Source organism: Pseudopodoces humilis, chromosome 10 (assembly GCF_049639895.1).
Source record: "Pseudopodoces humilis isolate 2021_Gansu_Grassland_sample_001 chromosome 10, ASM4963989v1, whole genome shotgun sequence".
In the NCBI taxonomy this organism is placed as follows: Eukaryota; Metazoa; Chordata; class Aves; order Passeriformes; family Paridae; genus Pseudopodoces; species Pseudopodoces humilis.
This window is the reverse complement of record NC_142209.1, coordinates 18,681,021-18,697,902: the sequence shown is the minus strand read 5'-3', so window position 1 is coordinate 18,697,902 and position 16,882 is coordinate 18,681,021. Positions and strand designations below refer to the sequence as shown.

At 37.3% G+C, this 16,882-nt stretch overlaps 1 protein-coding gene across 11 annotated transcripts in view; it reads left to right on the top strand.

Annotated features, from left to right (window-relative positions):
* Positions 1-16,882, top strand: part of ADGRL2 (adhesion G protein-coupled receptor L2) — a 176,118-nt gene that overhangs the window by 121,125 nt on the left and 38,111 nt on the right. For all 11 annotated transcript variants that reach the window (XM_088060095.1, XM_088060098.1, XM_088060097.1 and 8 more), the window contains exons 4-5: positions 4,094-4,203; positions 9,844-10,644. In XM_088060095.1, coding sequence (XP_087916221.1) covers positions 4,094-4,203; positions 9,844-10,644 — 911 coding nt within the window. The remainder of the gene's footprint in view (positions 1-4,093; positions 4,204-9,843; positions 10,645-16,882) is intronic.

Genomic DNA, 16,882 nt, shown 5'->3' with positions numbered 1-16,882 from the left:
GGAGATAATAACAACCCTCCTTTTTCTTTCTGTATTCATCTGAAATGTGAAGGGCCATTCCTCATTTGCACAGTCTTCTTCCTGAGGTGAAAGGAGTTCAGACATTATACTGTAACTGTTAATTAAACACTCCATTTGATTTTTAGATTACTCTAAGTGATGCATGTGCATTATGAAGATGTAACCTTTCTTCATTCATACTAAAATACGGAATAAACGAGTGTCAGAGTACACAATTGCTCCTTGCATTCATGAGAATAGTGGTAATTCCTGCATTTCCCCTTGCAAAACTGTTGTCGCTGCTAGCACAAGAACCTGAATTATCATTCTTTCACTGCTACAGTTAGTCCTTTCCTAACTAGCATTTCAAATTTAATTCATACCTTTCCTAAATTGCTACTGAGTTCATACAAACTTCTTTGCTGATCTGCTGTGTTTCCTTGTAAATGACAAAGTCATTGCATCATAAAACTTTATGAATATTGTGAATTCTTCCCGAGTGTGACGACATTTCTCAGTGTGCAATCATATGAATTTTAAGATTGTACGTAAACCCCTGAAAATGTCCATATTTTAACATATGCTGGGGAAGTATGCAGTTATGTAGATTGCAGAACACTTAAATAGTATTTAAAACCTATAGAGAACTTAAACAGTAGATTACAAACACTGAAACACCAAAGTATTTGTCGTTTGTCTTCTTAAGTTTGCAGAAATTACACCTGGTTTGTATCACACCTTAATTGGAACAATTCTAAAAAAGTGAATACATGGACCAATTTAACAGTATATTAAAATTATAAAAAATTAAAATTATAAAAAAATAACTTTGATTAAAATTGATGAGGGACTTCAAGTTATTTGCCACTTCAGGTTTTTTGAGGTTAGGATTTTATTTTTCCATATGGTGTCTAGGCCAATTTTGCAAATTCCATGGCACTTTATTTCTACAATAGCCTTGTTTTAGAGTATCCTGCGACACAAAAGCTGGTTGCCCATTACTAAAAGGAATGAGTCACTAGATTTAAGGCTGCAACAATGCAATATACTCTTCTTCAAGCACAGTGTTTCTAAGTGTAAATGTTTCTTAAAATTATGAAGTTCTGCTCTGGCAGTAATGAGGTAGCTTTGATAGTCTGTAGCCATGTAGGATAATCTGCTGTTTAGTGCTATTTTGTGGAGAGTGGAGTCTCTTTTATCCAATATGCCACAGAATTTGGGGCTTCTTGTCTTTAAGAAGCTCAACTGAAACCCTCACTAGTTTGCAAAATGTTTTTTTGCAGACAGTGGCAGAAGTATAGGCCAATAGCTAACAGAGAAGTAGCACAGTGCAGCAGACAGAAGGCTTTAATTTATCCAGAGAACAAATCACAGTAGTGTAAATTCCCTGAATTACTTGTCTCAGAACTACCTCTACAAAGATCACTTTTTCTTCATCTCTTCTCTTTAACCCATGAATTAGGACTGACAGCTGCTAGAGTTGCTGTTGTTTTTTTTTAAAGTCTTACTCTAATGGAAATATGACCTCTAAATATGTAAAAAATGTAAAAAAGTACTCAGGTTTTATAAAACATAGCAAACAGTACAGCAAAATCCATTATTTCAATGTGCAAATATACAACTTAAAGCACGAATACACTCTTCATGTAGTTAAGTAATTCCACTTACTGGGGAAGCGCTGGTGGGCCTGGTAGCACTGCTGTATACTGCAGCAGTGGGCATAACTTGTTCTGTAATCGGGGTCTTGGGTTTGGCCAGAGGGGGGAAAAGGTGACCATATGCACAGCAGGTGAAATTTTTCATAAAGAAATAGTCAAAACATTTTAGAGTGTCATCAATTTCCTGTGAACAGCACTCAATGCCTGAAGTTTGACACTTAATGTACAAAGAAAAAAACCTACATTTTCCTCTGGATTGTTATTACACATCCTTTTGATAAAACCTAGCGTGAAGTTCTTCTCAGTTTCCTAGCTGATGGCAGCATTATGAATCTTTTACTGGGAGAAAATGAAACTGAAGAAAACAACTATTCACAGGGAAATTAATCTATCTTTTTCCCACCACTAAATATGACCTTGGCTAGCTTCATTCTCAAGCAATTTCTCCCAACAAGTACTTGTTTTATTTTGTAACAAATAAATAATTCTGTCTTAATTACTGCTCATTTGAGTATAAAATAAAATTTTCATACAGCTCAAAGCTGTGGAAACCATCATACTGAATGATGCACCAGGAGAAGTCTTGCAGGAATTACTTTGGTTTCAGCGTAAGGTTTTTGCTAAAGAAACACAAATTTAAAGAAATTTTTTACACAATCTTACATCCCAGATTTTCTCCTGCTGGTTTGTGTACCTGAGGTGTGGAACATAAAAAGCTCTTTTTATGTTTGGGATATTGCAGAGAGGCCTGTGGGGTTTGGGGCCACATTGACTTCTTCTGCTTCTACGAGCTGCTGCACTGATTGACTGTGCCTTTGGGATGGGAGTGGGGCGGCATTATTTGTGCAATAGCTGTGCAGGGGACCTGGCTTTGCCTCTGGGAAAGGTGGCAGGTGAATTCCTCACCAACTATCCATTTCCATGGTTGTGTAGGCACAGAAATCCCTGCCCATTTCCAATTGGTTCTGTAATTATGAAGCTTATAATGGTAGAAATAAGCAACTTTAAAAAAAAAATTAAAAAAAAAAATGGAAAAACTAGAGTTAACCGTTTGAGTCAGAGAACTTTTGTCTCAGTTTGCTCAGCAGAGAGGCACAGCATGTCCTGACTAGCTCTGTGCTAGTTTGATTACTATATAAAAAAGGAAGTAATTTATATTAGAGTTCTTTGAATGTGTTTGCTCTACCTTTTATGAGGTAGCATGAATTATTCTAATACTTGTTGGTGCTGTGCAGCTGTGGAAAGCCACTGATACAAGGCAGTGTTTTAGCTTGGGTTATGTGGTTGTCAGGAAGTATGGGAAGAAGTAGGGCAAAAGAGAAGTTGATGTACAGCAGGAGTCAAATGCTCATCTATTACCTAAGTTCAGACTTGTGTTATTCAGTTTGCTGACAAACAAAACTAACCCCTGAGAAGATCAGCCAAGATCTTTCCCTTTTAGTCAACAAACTCCCTGACCTTCTCTTTTTTTCTTCCTCTTCCTTGTGACTGTTTTCCTGTATTACATTTTGACCATCTCTTCAAGGTTAAGTGATTGATTGTTTGTTCACTTTTAACTTCCTAAATATTCCTAATATTTGGTTTCTTGGAAGTTTTTTTTTGCTTGTTTGTTTCTGTGTTTTTTTCTAGAAAAAATAATAGTAGTCTAAAATCTATTATTATTATTAAACTCCTCAAAAACATTAAGTTCAGTAGATCCTCACAATTAGAGGCATTGTAATAAAGTTCTTCTTTGTATCAAAATGCATTTTCTTTCATTGTTAAGCAAATAATTTTAATGTTTAGTCTCCTCAAAAACACATCCGAATTAATTTTCTTGCAGTTCTTTTTTTTAGCTATTTTTCTTATTTCCTCAAATGGTCGTTCCTTGCTGCTTCCTATAGCCTAACAGGGGAAGCTTAGAGTCCACCAATCGCTCCTAAAATAATTAAAATGGAAATGCTAATGTTCTTTATCTACAATAGCTCTTCCAACCAAAATAATTTCCTCAAATCATAACAAAAATCTCTCTGAGATGTAAAACTATTCAGCAGGATGTATGTCTCTAAAGATAGAAGGAATTACTCATTGTTGTTATTATACATTATTCAAAATTGCACATTTTTTCAGTCATGTTGTCTTTGCATTTTGTTTTCATTTTATTGAACAGTAGTATCAAATCAGTATAAATTTGGTGCTTGATACAGCTATCTCTACCAGTGGGGACAATTAAGATAGCATCAATCTCCAAATGTAAAAGTATAAAGCCTGAATTAAAATATTGTCCTGAAGCCTTCTTTTGGACTTTGGCTAATTAGTATTAATTAACTTTGTTGTCTTATGTATTGAACTGCCCAAGTGTGAAGAGAGTTAGCACTGAATGTAGTCCTTTAGTATGAACTAGCAAATTAAATGTAATTTTAAATTAATTAGCTTGTTTTCTTTTCCCATTACAGGTGCAACAACCGAACACAGTGTATAGTAGTTACTGGGTCAGATGTGTTTCCTGATCCTTGTCCTGGAACATACAAATATCTAGAAGTTCAGTATGAATGTGTTCCTTACAGTAAGTATAATCTTTTTATTCTTGCTCACTTCCTCTGGCCCTCACAATTGAAGCTGGAGTGCTGTTACATGGAAAAGAAGCATATGTTTATGGCCCATGGACCCATTATGCATGCAAAGCACTTGCAGACTAGGGCCTCCAATTAGCTTCACAAAGTGTGGAAAGAAGCCATGGTGTGATGCTGGCCAAGTGTCTGTCTGTGTTCTTAAGTGTTTGGCTTTTAAGGCTACTGTTTTTCCAGAAAACAAACTCAAATTAGCTATTCAATAGGCCAGATAGAAATTTGTACTTTTGCCCGCAACCAGTTGCTGACAAATTGGCTTGGCTCACAGACTTGTAAAGGAGGAATTGACTTCAATTTTAATCATGATCTACTTGAAAGGCTACCTGCTGCTGTGGTGACTTTGGTGCACAGCAAAACCCAGCACTGACATTCAGAAGCAAGTGACCCAGTTGGGGGACATTGTAAAAGGATTTTGTGCTTCGTTATAAATGAACACAGATTCAGAGTGAATAATTCATTAATAAGGTACTCACACTGTGTTCTTTAAAAGCAAAGGGGAAAAGAGTGAGAAAGAAATGTTTGCTTTTAATTTAAAGACAAAATATCAGTTGTGCCTTGAATCAGCTATCAAAATATAGTTTTTCACTGAAAACAAAGTAAATAGTGAAATCATGATGAGATAGAAAAATGTGAAGTTATGGCTACTTCAACAGTTTTGTACAATATTCTTTATAATGCCAAAGTTCATTAGCTTTAGACATACTTCTTATTTCCTTGCAATAATTAATGCTTTTCTTTTATTGACATATATGCGTGTTCATGAAAGTTCTGCAGATTCGACACTTTTAACTGGTTTTGCTTTCTTGTAAGGTCATTCTTTGCAGTGAATTCTCTCTCATCCCGTAACTCAACAGAGAAATAGCTGTGCTTGCAATGGAATTTGAGTAGTGCACTGATCATTCCCTTGAGTTAGGCGTGAATGTCTTGATCTGCAGTAATCCTTAACCAAAGTTGTATTTTCTGTTGGTACAGGAAGCAGGCCAAGTCTGAGATGCAAAAACACTGTGGTGACAGTATATATTGAAAAAGGAAGGAAATGAGTTCTGGCATAAGCAAGGCTATGTCAAAAGTGTCCATACTGTTTCCTACAAAATTTAGAATTCTGAAACTGAAATACTGCTCTGTACTGCTTCACCACACTGAACCTTCACTGTTGTTAAAGGCCAAGCACAGATCATCTGTTTTTTCTTCATTTCTGCTGTGTCATTGTGAAATGGTTGCTTGCTGATTTTTTTCCCTGTACCATTTGTAGGTTTGGAAGCCTACTGCAAACAGTGATCCCTAGTACCATTCCTCCTGTGTGTAGTATTGGTGGCTTGTTGTAACTGTTCTTCTCGTGCCACTTTTGAGGAGTGATGTCTTACCCCAATCTAACCAAAGTTTTGTTCCACAAAGACCACTTCTGCTTTAGCACTGTTTTTATTCCCAAATTCTCAGAAAGAGGGCAGTGCAGCTGATTCCAAAACCTGAGGTCAGTCAAGTGACAAGAAGTTACATTCCAGTTCCAGTAGGCTAGCTCATAGAGGAAAAAAATATAATGCAAATAATGTTCAAACATAATTTCTTATGCTGTTTTAGGAAGAGAAGTGTGGATATGTTCTACTGATTGGGTATTGCTATCTCCAGGAATCTTTTCTTTTCCAGTTTCAGAAGTATAGTACCACAGCGCGGCCTACCCTGTACTCTAACTTGTAGTTACTTCAATTTTAAAGTGTTTATTTTTGTTTACTGTCAATTGCATTGGCCTACCCTTTGAACTCTGCAATTCTGTGTCTATCATAATTCAGGATTCTGGATGCTTTCCTGTTTTTCAAAGTCTGTAAGTTTTGGAGTTTGTCAACTGCAGCATGTACAGTGATGACACTGCCCAATTCCAGAACTCTAAGAGGCTTTACCTGTCATTACCAGCAGTCATCAAAAAGATTGCCAGTTACAAAAATGAGTTTTGAAGATTGATTTCAAATCATATTGGGCTTCAGTAGCCAGTTTGATTGTTGGCTTGTTCTCTTCCCTGTCCCACAAAGCCTATCCTGATATTTTTCCAAGTCTCTTTTTTTGAAGCCTGGTAAACTCCAGATATCAAGTCTAAATTTTATTTCTTTACTTGTTCCAGAGCTTCTTATATAAATTTACAGAATGACTGAAATAATTAGATTTGCAAATAGCAGCTGTCTCAGTGTAGGAGACTTGTTAGGAAGGTAGGATAAGCTTTTGTGGGCCGAGGAAGGGAGGAGTTTAGTGATGACAGCACTTCTAACCAAAGTTCATTTATTTAATGAATTTCATCTTCAGTTACTGCAAGACTGGAAAATTTGCAATACTCACTGTGGTAGCTTTCAGTCCATGAAAGATGAAAAACAGCAATCATAATGGTTTTTGTGGTAAAAGGTGAGAGTTCTTATGCACTGGAGTTGCTGTCACCCTTGTACAAAATGCAGTTTATGAGCTCCTCTGTGTCTTGCTGGCCTCCAGAAATACATAGCTGCTTTGCTTATTTGGAAGTACTTAATTTTGCAAATTTAATTAAGTTTGAAAGTACTTAATAAATGCTTCCTTTTTTGCATCTCAAAGTGCAAACAAAAAAAAACAAGCAAAAAACCCAACAAAACAACTTCTCAGAGACTCAGCTGGATCTCCAGCAAAAATTCCAGATAAATTTGATAGGCATTGCTTTGTTCTGAAATAATAAGAGTGTTATTGATTAAATTGCAAAGAGATTGAGAGTACTATACTTGATATTTCTCTCACTTACGCAGCACGATGTATGTTGGCACTTTGACTAACGGAAGTCAGCCCTTTCATAAAGAAGAACATCAAAAGTGCCATTTTGTATATCTGTGCATTTTTATTTTAATCCTATTTTGGACTCAGGAATTCAATAGAAAACATTTTAAAGTGTTTTATTCTCTCTCTGTGTGTATTGATTGGACTTTGCAGCATTTGTTTATTTCAATGAGCCCATCTGTCCCTGAAAAAATGTACAGCTGTACACCAGTGCATGCAGAGCAGACATGCCAGTAGTTATCTTAGTTATCCCTATCTTTTTCTCCCGTCTCCTATTACTAATTCTAAGCAGGTACAGTATCAATATTGCTCTTTGGCAAGAAATAAGCACATGCATAGAAGTTCACAAACAGAATCAGCTGAAAGTCATTAATACTAATAGTGAAACCCAAGAATTCACCTCAGAATACATCGTTTGTTTACTCAGATAAATCCAGAATTGCAAATTACAGAAAATCGAGTATTTTGCCTAAAGATGTATAATATCTTTGCAAAGGCTAGGAAAACTACTGCTCATTTTGAAAATATTGACCCCCTCTGGTTCCCCTGTAAAGTTATGGAATTGTTTCCTGAAGAAACACTAGATCAGATCAGCCAATATAATTATCAAAATAATCATATGTCATTTTATTAAATTAAACTGAAAATCCAAAACTTTATATGAAACATACAAAGGCGTTCTTCAGGATAATACTGTAATATTGAAAATGTAATAGCTGTGCAAATAGTTTTGATACACTTCCCTGGTATCAGCAGCTACTGTTACACAGATTGGTACATCTGTCATTTTCCAAGTCATTTTATGAAGCCAAGGGAGCATACTTCAAAGGCCACAGAGTATATGAAATAGGTTTTATTGCAAATAATTATTGAAAAGCTATTTACTGGCTGGGCTTCAGCTATATATCTTTCTGTAACTCCCTTAAAACTTCCTGGGGGAAAATTGCTATAGTAATATAACTTTGTTAATTGGTTTCGGTTTATGTCTTCCATGTATGGTGGCAGGATGGATGTTTGTTTGAAACGCAATATGGCTGTCCCTGCATACTAGCTTGCTGTTTCGAGCTTAATCGATGATGCTGGAGAACATCTGAATGAGCTAATTGTTAATTTTTTCTTCTCTTTTCCTCTTGCTTACTGTGCTTTTGCTTCTTTTTTTCTAGATGTCTTTGCTTATTCCTTCTAGTCTGATTTCGCAGTTAGAGACTAAGAAGTGGCAAAAGTTCTCAAGATTAACATTCAGGAAAACAAATAAAATAAAGTCTAAGGAGAGACAAAGGGTTCAAGCTGCTTTCTTTACAAGAAAGAAAAGCAGGGAAATGTCCGGGGCAAAGATGGGGGAGGTTTAATGATGACATATGCAAACCTATATAATTAATAGACTCAATTTTGTATTTCTAATTATCAATTAATATAATATGTATATGTGCACTTGCACATATATGATAAATAAATATGTTGCTTAAAGACCATCTTGATTAGCATTACACTTTTAGAAGAAGAAAGGGTGTATATAGCATGCATTAGTAAAGTAATTCATTATTTATTCAGGTTCACTAAGTGAAACTACATGCCAACATATCTGTATTCCCTCCTTAATCTACTAAAATGATTGATCCATGTTCATTTGTGTAACCGTAGAATCTCTCTCCTGCTAGGTTATCCTGTTGTCTGTTTCTCTTTATCCAATATAGTGCAGTTCTTATTCTCCCTATATTTAGCGTCTGTTACTAATTTAATCTTTTAGACTAATAGTCAATTTATGTTAATCTTCTTTCTTTTTTCCTTGCACTTTTTTATTTTTCTTCCGATGCTTAAAATAGAAGTGGAGCAAAAAGGTAAATAACGTATACAGTCCAAACCCCAGCTCCTTGTTATGTGCCTTATGGATGTTAACCTCTTCCCTTCCCCTCCCCACAACACTCTTATATTATGATAATCAGCAGGATCTCATAAGTACACCTCATAAAGAAGTCGACTGTTTGCAATAAAGTGACTTGGCTGCTTAAAGTAGGTGGCGGGGTATAGTGTCTGAAGTACTTGGGCTGGAGGGAAGACTCCCTTGCTTTTTTCTCTCCCTTTCTCTTTGTCTTTCTTTCCCTCTCTTTCTCTCACCCTTGGGTAAATTCTTGTTAATCAAGTGTCATCTTGCCTGGCTTCCAGAACCCTCTCCATAGCATGCCATGGTTACAGGGTTTCCTGGTCTGTTTCATTCATTGCTTTGGTTGTGTTTTGTTTTCTCTGCTCCTAATTGCTTTCTCTATATACCTGATGATTTGTTTTGTTCCTTTATTTTTAATCGAGGCACCTCCTTTTTCAGCCTCACCACTTCTTAAAGTTCTAAACAACTCGATGCGATTTTTTTTGGACTGAAATGACCTAGCACACTGCTGCACACCAGTTAAAAGCTCTGGAGCGTTAATGTGTACTCACTTAAAAGTCTGAAACGAAAATGCAAGAGTAGCTCTACATTTTCAGCTGTCTGTGTATGCCACTGAGCCTTGGTCTGTACTAGTGAAAACAGTTCCCATCCACTTTCCATACTGGTACAGCAAGAACATGGTAACTTTAAGAAAAGTGGATGATAAAGGGTGATAATTGCATTAATTATAACATAAGGTATAATCTAGTGCCAATTAAATTGATTTTTTTTTCTTCCTGACACAGTCATTATGATTTACCTACCTTTTTGTTTTTTTCTTTCGTTTTTTGTTTTTTTTTTTTTAATTTTTTATTATGAGACAGTCTTAATTTGACATAATTCTTGTCTTACTTCTCTCTGTGACTGTTAGTTTTTGTTTGCCCGGGGACGTTGAAAGCAATTGTGGACTCACCGTATTTGTATGAAGCTGAACAAAAAGCAGGTGCTTGGTGCAAAGATCCTCTCCAGGCTGCAGATAAAATATACTTCATGCCATGGACTCCGTACCGCACGGATACTTTGATAGAATATGCTTCCTTGGAGGACTTCCAGAACGGACGCCAGCAGACGACGTACAAACTCCCAAACCGAGTGGATGGTACTGGATTTGTAGTGTATGACGGCGCTGTCTTTTTTAACAAGGAGAGAACTCGGAACATAGTAAAATTTGACTTGAGGACTAGAATTAAGAGTGGAGAGGCCATAATCAATTATGCTAATTACCACGACACCTCTCCATACCGGTGGGGAGGAAAGACTGATATTGACTTGGCAGTTGATGAAAATGGCTTGTGGGTAATTTATGCTACGGAACAGAACAACGGGATGATAGTAATTAGCCAGCTGAACCCCTACACTCTGCGCTTCGAAGCCACCTGGGAAACGACCTACGACAAGCGTGCAGCATCCAATGCTTTCATGATATGTGGTGTCCTGTACGTGGTGCGGTCGGTGTATCAGGACAACGAGAGTGAGACCGGCAGGAACGCCATCGATTACATCTACAACACCAGGTTAAGCAGAGGCGAGCACGTGGACGTTCCTTTCCCCAACCAGTACCAGTACATCGCCGCAGTGGATTACAACCCCAGAGACAACCAGCTCTATGTGTGGAATAACAACTTCATTCTGCGATACTCCTTGGAGTTTGGCCCACCTGATCCTGCCCAAGGTAAGAATTTATTTTTTTTCCCCTCATTTTTGATCTCTTTGTGTTTCCATTCAGAGAAATAAGTTACAATATTTTTGGTCTTAGATTTAGCTCATGGCAGAAAGGCGAGGAAGGGATTTTTGCCTGCACTGTGATGAGCTGAGCAGCATTACAGCAGTGCAAGACAAATCTGCAGAACCTGTGAAGTGAAATATAATTACTTTATTTGGTTTACAGGCTTATGCTTTTCTTTTTATCTTTTTTATCTTTTTTATCTTTTTTTTTTCTTTTTTTTAAATACAAATGCATAGCTTTGCTGCGTTTGAGAGTGAGTTGGGGAATTATTTACCTTATACCATCAGTCAGTTTGACTCCGATAGCTAAACTGAGCTGGAGTTGCTTCATGCTGAGCCAGAAGCATGTTCCCATCCGCTCAGTGTTACCTGCCTTCTGAATTGATTACAGCATACATGCAGACCTTTTAACTTCTTGGCGCCAGCAGTGCAGAGCAGTGTGTGCTGGGAGGTCCCAGAGGAGACGTATGGGGTTAATGTGCAATACCAAGCATAAGTATTTTTCCGCAGCCTTATTTTCACAGTTTCTAATGTCAGGTTAGACGAGATTGTCTGACATCTTTTTAGTGGATTTCTCAGTAAGCCCCTTACAATTTCATTCCAGCTCGCTAGAAGTTAGTGCTACTTCCTAAAAGGAAAGATACTAACTGTCAAAAGGGAAAAGAAAAATTGAGGTCTTTATGTGTCAGAAATTCCTAAAAATGACATGAACAGGCACAGCCACATATTAACATCTACAGAAGAGAGTAAATACCAGGAGAAATGCTCTGTGGCAGAAGATGTATGCAGCAAAAGCTGCTTTAGCAATGAGGGTAATACTTCACTTCTCTCATCAAACTGCTATGCATGTTTAGCAGCCGTTTTTTTCTACTTCAAGAAAGTAGTAATAATGGCTCCTCCACATGAAAAGTAGCTGTCCTGCTTCAGTGAAGCTGATTCATGCACAGCAGTGCAGACTGTAATATGCACACAATTATAGCAACACACATACAGCTTTTCCAGGTACAAAGCCACATATGAGGCTGCAGAACAGGGTGGTGTAGAACCAATATGTTAGTGATCTCCAAAGCCATGGGTGATCCAGTCTCCTGCAGAGCCCCCTGGCAATACCTGGCCAGACTCAGGCAGGTTCCAGGTGTTTGGGGAACTGGCCAGCTTTGCTCTTGGTACATCGAGCAAGTCTATTCCTCAGGGAGGCTTTGGGGCTGCTCTTAGCAGAGGCATAAACCACCTATGTAATTAAAAAAAAAAAAATAAAAAAAAATTAAAGCTTTCATTTTCATACATTCTTATGCATGCCACTTCTCGTGCAGTTCAACTGAGACAAAGATGCATTTTAAATACTCCAAAGCTTTAAGAGTAAGAGGAGAAAATGGAGTTGTAGGCTCTAAGTAGCTTTTGCAGTTCAGGCAGCTGTTGTGAATGTGAAAAAAGCTAATCTCCAAGTCATTGCGTAGAAGGAAAGGTGTAAAGGAAAAGCAGGGGCAGAAAAGGTTTTGTGGAATCCTTCCTTCACTTCAATAAACCTCGAAAGGTCTCCAGTAAGACATTTCATAATGTTTTTATTATGAGAGAGTCTTCAAGATCTTATGTTACAGTGTATGTGCTGTCCACATCCCATCTGCTATCGAAACTGGATTTGGACATCCACCAGCACCCTTTTCTCTTCCTGGGTTCCTTGCTGGCATGCAAGGCAGGAGCAGAAATAGTTCATTCCAACTAGACCTAGGCAAGAATGGGTCCAGGGCACACTGCAGGGTGCCTGCCTCTGAGCTATTTGCCCATTCACCCATGAAGACAGAAAAGGAATATTTGAGTAAGTCATGAGTTTGGGTTTTAAATGCATTAGGACATCAGTAAATATATTTTGATTCTGGTCTTTTTTAAATATAGAAACCAAATGAAGACATGCATTTTATTTAAGCATGTGATGCATATATTCACACATAGTGTTTTTCCTTAGATAAAGCCAATACCCAATATTTTAATTTTGTATGGGTACGTACATTGCAGATCTAAGAATATGTTTCAGGTCATTTCCTCTTTTGCCTAAGCTAATTGCCTGTAGTTAGAAACTACTAAATGGAAGGAAAAATTATCTAACATAATTGTCCTTGAGATGTACTGCTATAAAAACAAGGAGAAATTCTTTACAGAATCTACTTCTATATTTATTTCTATTATATTTCCAGTTCCTCTTTGTTTCAACAAAAATTCTCTATAAATTGCAGCTCAGTCCTTTGTTATATAAAGGACCTGTATGTGTAATACACATTTGGATTTTTTATCTCATACGAAATTTTTCATCTCATATGGAATTAGATCAGCTTTTAAGTACACTTGATGAAGGGCATTTTCATGCTTCTTTTATTCTAATTTGGTTTGGGGTTTTTTTGATCAACTCAGATTTCTTAATCATCTACTCAACAACATAGGAGTTACGATAACATTCTGTAAGTCACCTAACAGAAGAATTTTCTTTTAGTGTCCTTTGCAACCGTACTTTAATATCAAGTATTTAATGGTGTCACAAGGTCAGCGTCTCAAAATTGGAAGTCATGGCCCTTTCTTTTTCAATGGTTAACTTGGGACCATTGTGGAAAACTCAGTAATCTGTGCTCCCTCCATTGCCAAGTGAGAAATAATGATAGATAAGACTCACACTGATTTTTATCTTTTTCCCCTCTATATCTGTCACCCCAGGACACTTGGCTATCAGTTTTTGTCTACACTACAATGTCCAGCTACCAAGTGCTTCAAAAACACCAGTCTTTTTTCCTACATGAAAGATGAATTTGTCATACTTGAGTTGCACTTTCCTTTCAAATCTGCTCCCAGGGCCAAAACCTGGGCTCATCCATGTCCTGAAACTCCTCATTTTGTCTTCTGTGTTGTCTCCTACAATTTTAAATCTCCCTGTTGAATCCTCTGAAATACCACTGTAATTAACCTAATGTTGACCTTGATCTTGCTGCAAACCTACACCATTTTCTCTTCTTGCAACTTGCCCTGTATCCTTATTTTCTTAGTCTTCAGGAGAAACTCTTTAGATTTCTAAAACTGTAGATGCTGGAGACAGACTACTGCTTTAGTAGTGAGATAGTGGGGTCTGCTGCCCTTAGAACTCCTCCCTTAATCTCATTCTTTTTATGTTATTTTTCTTCTTTCTTCTCTCGGAAATTGTAGTACACAGATGTAATAGAATGACGGAAAGATCATTCAGTCCAACCATACAGCTCACCCTGCCGATTCCACCACTGAGCCATGGCCCTGAGCTCCACGTCTGCACACCTGATGCTGAGCAAATGCCCCAACTTGCATTTGCAAGGGGTCCTCCTGTTTCTGCAGTGCTTGTGTCTGCCAAGACGGTGCATTTGCAAGGTGCCTGCCAAGACAGTGCTACGTGTAAAACATTCAGCCTGCAGCTGGTGTGTCTCTGGCATAGATGTAGAGATGGTTTTCAGAGCTACAGCTGTCAAGTACCGCTCAGATGCTGCAGAACAGCATGTTTTCTAAGATTAAGTGTAAAAAGCATTTTTAAATCTAAACCCCTAATTTAAAAATGAAATAAAATACATCAGGCCTTGCAAACAGCCACTGAAAAATTTGAGACAAACCAGAGTTTTTATATCGTTGGTAAATTTAGTGAGTATATCCAATTACATTCTTTCTACAGGAGGTACCAAGGGTCCAAATGAATCCTTGCTGAAACAGGAATTTTTAAAGGAATTTTAAGTTAAAAGACCAGGAAGAATGAGACAATTTTCCCTCTAAAAAGTGAATATGAGCATTACATTGTAAGGTTTCCTTGGTAACAAAAAGAAGATAAATCCTTTTGTTCTGTGTTAGTGCATTACGGAGAGGTTTCATCTACACTCATCCCAATTTGTGCTAACTGTTCAAACTGGAGTTGTCTCCCCTTTTGTGCCATGATACCCATCATTAAGTATTATTGGATCACTGCAGGAAGAGATGGATGTTGTGAGTGTGGACACAACAGAAATTCAGAGAGTAGCATCACCAAGGGCTTGAAGTAATAGGAAACTAGTGCAATACCAAGAATCTACAAGAAAGTCATGCAACAAACTAAGTAAATTAGGTCTGTACTAGTTACTGTAGTAGTAAACTACAGATGAATGAAAGAGTGGTTGTACAAGTAAAAACAATATAATGGGGACCAGATAGCATATTTCTTAACCACAGGTATTTTGCTATCTTTTTTTGTCACGTTACCATTTTCAAGGTATAAATTTACAAATGGCTTTGTAAACATTTCACTTTCAATTGAATGGGATTTGGCAGGGTTAACGGAATACTGGCTAACATAATAGCTGCAGTCACCTATAGGTAATTAGGTGACTCTTAGTACCTTCCCTACTATTCACCGAAGCACAAAAACAGGTACAGAGCAGTAATGAGCAGAAGGCATTAAAACGGTGATTTTCACAGGTTTCTGATTTCTGTTGCTTTACACAGCAGCTCCGTTTATGACACTTTTTGAGAATAAAGGTGGGCACATCGATTTTCATGTGTTATAATTGAATAAATTGAAATACCTGACCCATAAGAATATACATTTAACTGATAAATCCATGCAGCTGATTTCTCAAATGACCTGGATGCCAGAGAGGCATTTTCTGAAACCATTTTCAGAAGTGGCACATGATTTGGGCATTACAATTAATACAATTGTAAATCTAAGGTTACAGTTATATTTTGGGTGGGGATATTTTTCATTTAGCTTGATTTATTTATTTTTTTCCAACTTATTTTATGCCTGCCTAGAATAGAAACCTGTTGGCAAGGAATACTAGATAGCTTGTGTGCCTTCTCTAAATCTGCTCTTCACTGTTAGTTGGGGAAAGAAAGTTACTATTCCCCTGCTTTCCTACAGCAATTGTGTTAAGTTTTTTATAGACATCACACTGCTAAACAGGTGTTAAGTTTTACTCCAGTGGTGTCTTCATTTTTAGTAACAGATAGGATACCTAACTGTTTAAATCAGCTGTTAGGAACTGCATGAAACAAATGTAAATTAATTACACCTCCATTTGAGTCTTTGGATTTACTTCTTATTGCTCTTTTCTCTTATTTTCTTAATTTTAATGACTGCCTTCAGCTGATAACAACAAGAACCTATTCTTAATAAAAAAAAGGAGGCAGAAGAGGTTTCGCTTTTCTCCTCAGCATATCAAGCATAGTCAAAAAGTCAAAATAGAATCTCTCATTGTAAAAGTGGCTTTTTTGGAGTTGGACAAAAACTACATATCTTCACCCCCTCTGCTTAGAACAATAGGTTAATCACCTTGACATGGAGTTTGTTCTTCTTCTCAGTTGCAGCCTATTAATCATCACTGCCATTATCTGGTATTGGCAAAGTGCTCTGCAAGGCAGAGCCTGCAGATGCCACCGCCCTCAGCTCTCAGAGACACATCAGGTGGTGGCAGCTGTCATGTGTCTTCTTGCAGCTCAGGAGAATGGCCGAGCAGATTAAGTTCCCACAGGTCATTAAAGACAAAATGACCTGCCTTCTGAAAGCTAGATATATTCCTTGAAGTGATGTGTTTTTTTATTTTTCAACCACTTTCTTTCCCAGACTTCCAGCACTGTCTGAAGTTTCCTGGTGCACTCTTAAATATGCTGACTTCTTTTTTTAAAATTTGATTAAAGAGAAAACCTCTTAGAAGTTATCTGCAGTTTTTTTCAGGTTTTTTTTTTTCAAGAGCGGTGCTTTAAAGTCTTTCTCTTACAATGTGAGATTACTAATATGTTTCTAAGTATGTTGTACTACCATGCTATGCAGGTCATTTTTCAATCATGGGTGATAGGCTTCAAAATTGATTTTAATGGATAGCATAAAAATTGTACTAACTAAAGTTGTGTAATGACAGCAGAATTATTTTAGCTCAGGGTGCAACACCAGATATGTCTTGAAAATTATTACCTCACCACTGAGCATCAAAGTGTTTTATGAATTCTGACTCGGATATTTTGCCCCAGATACAAAACTGTCCTAAACATTACAGGGTTGGAGTAGTAATTGCAATAATGCTAATACACATTTTGATGTTAAAATATGTATTAATTAGCAGAGTGTATTAGGGGATGGATTGTAATAATTGGTTGTCCCCTGAATCATTCTCCATCCCCACGATCTCCCTGTTCCTGAGGACCTGATTCAGCAG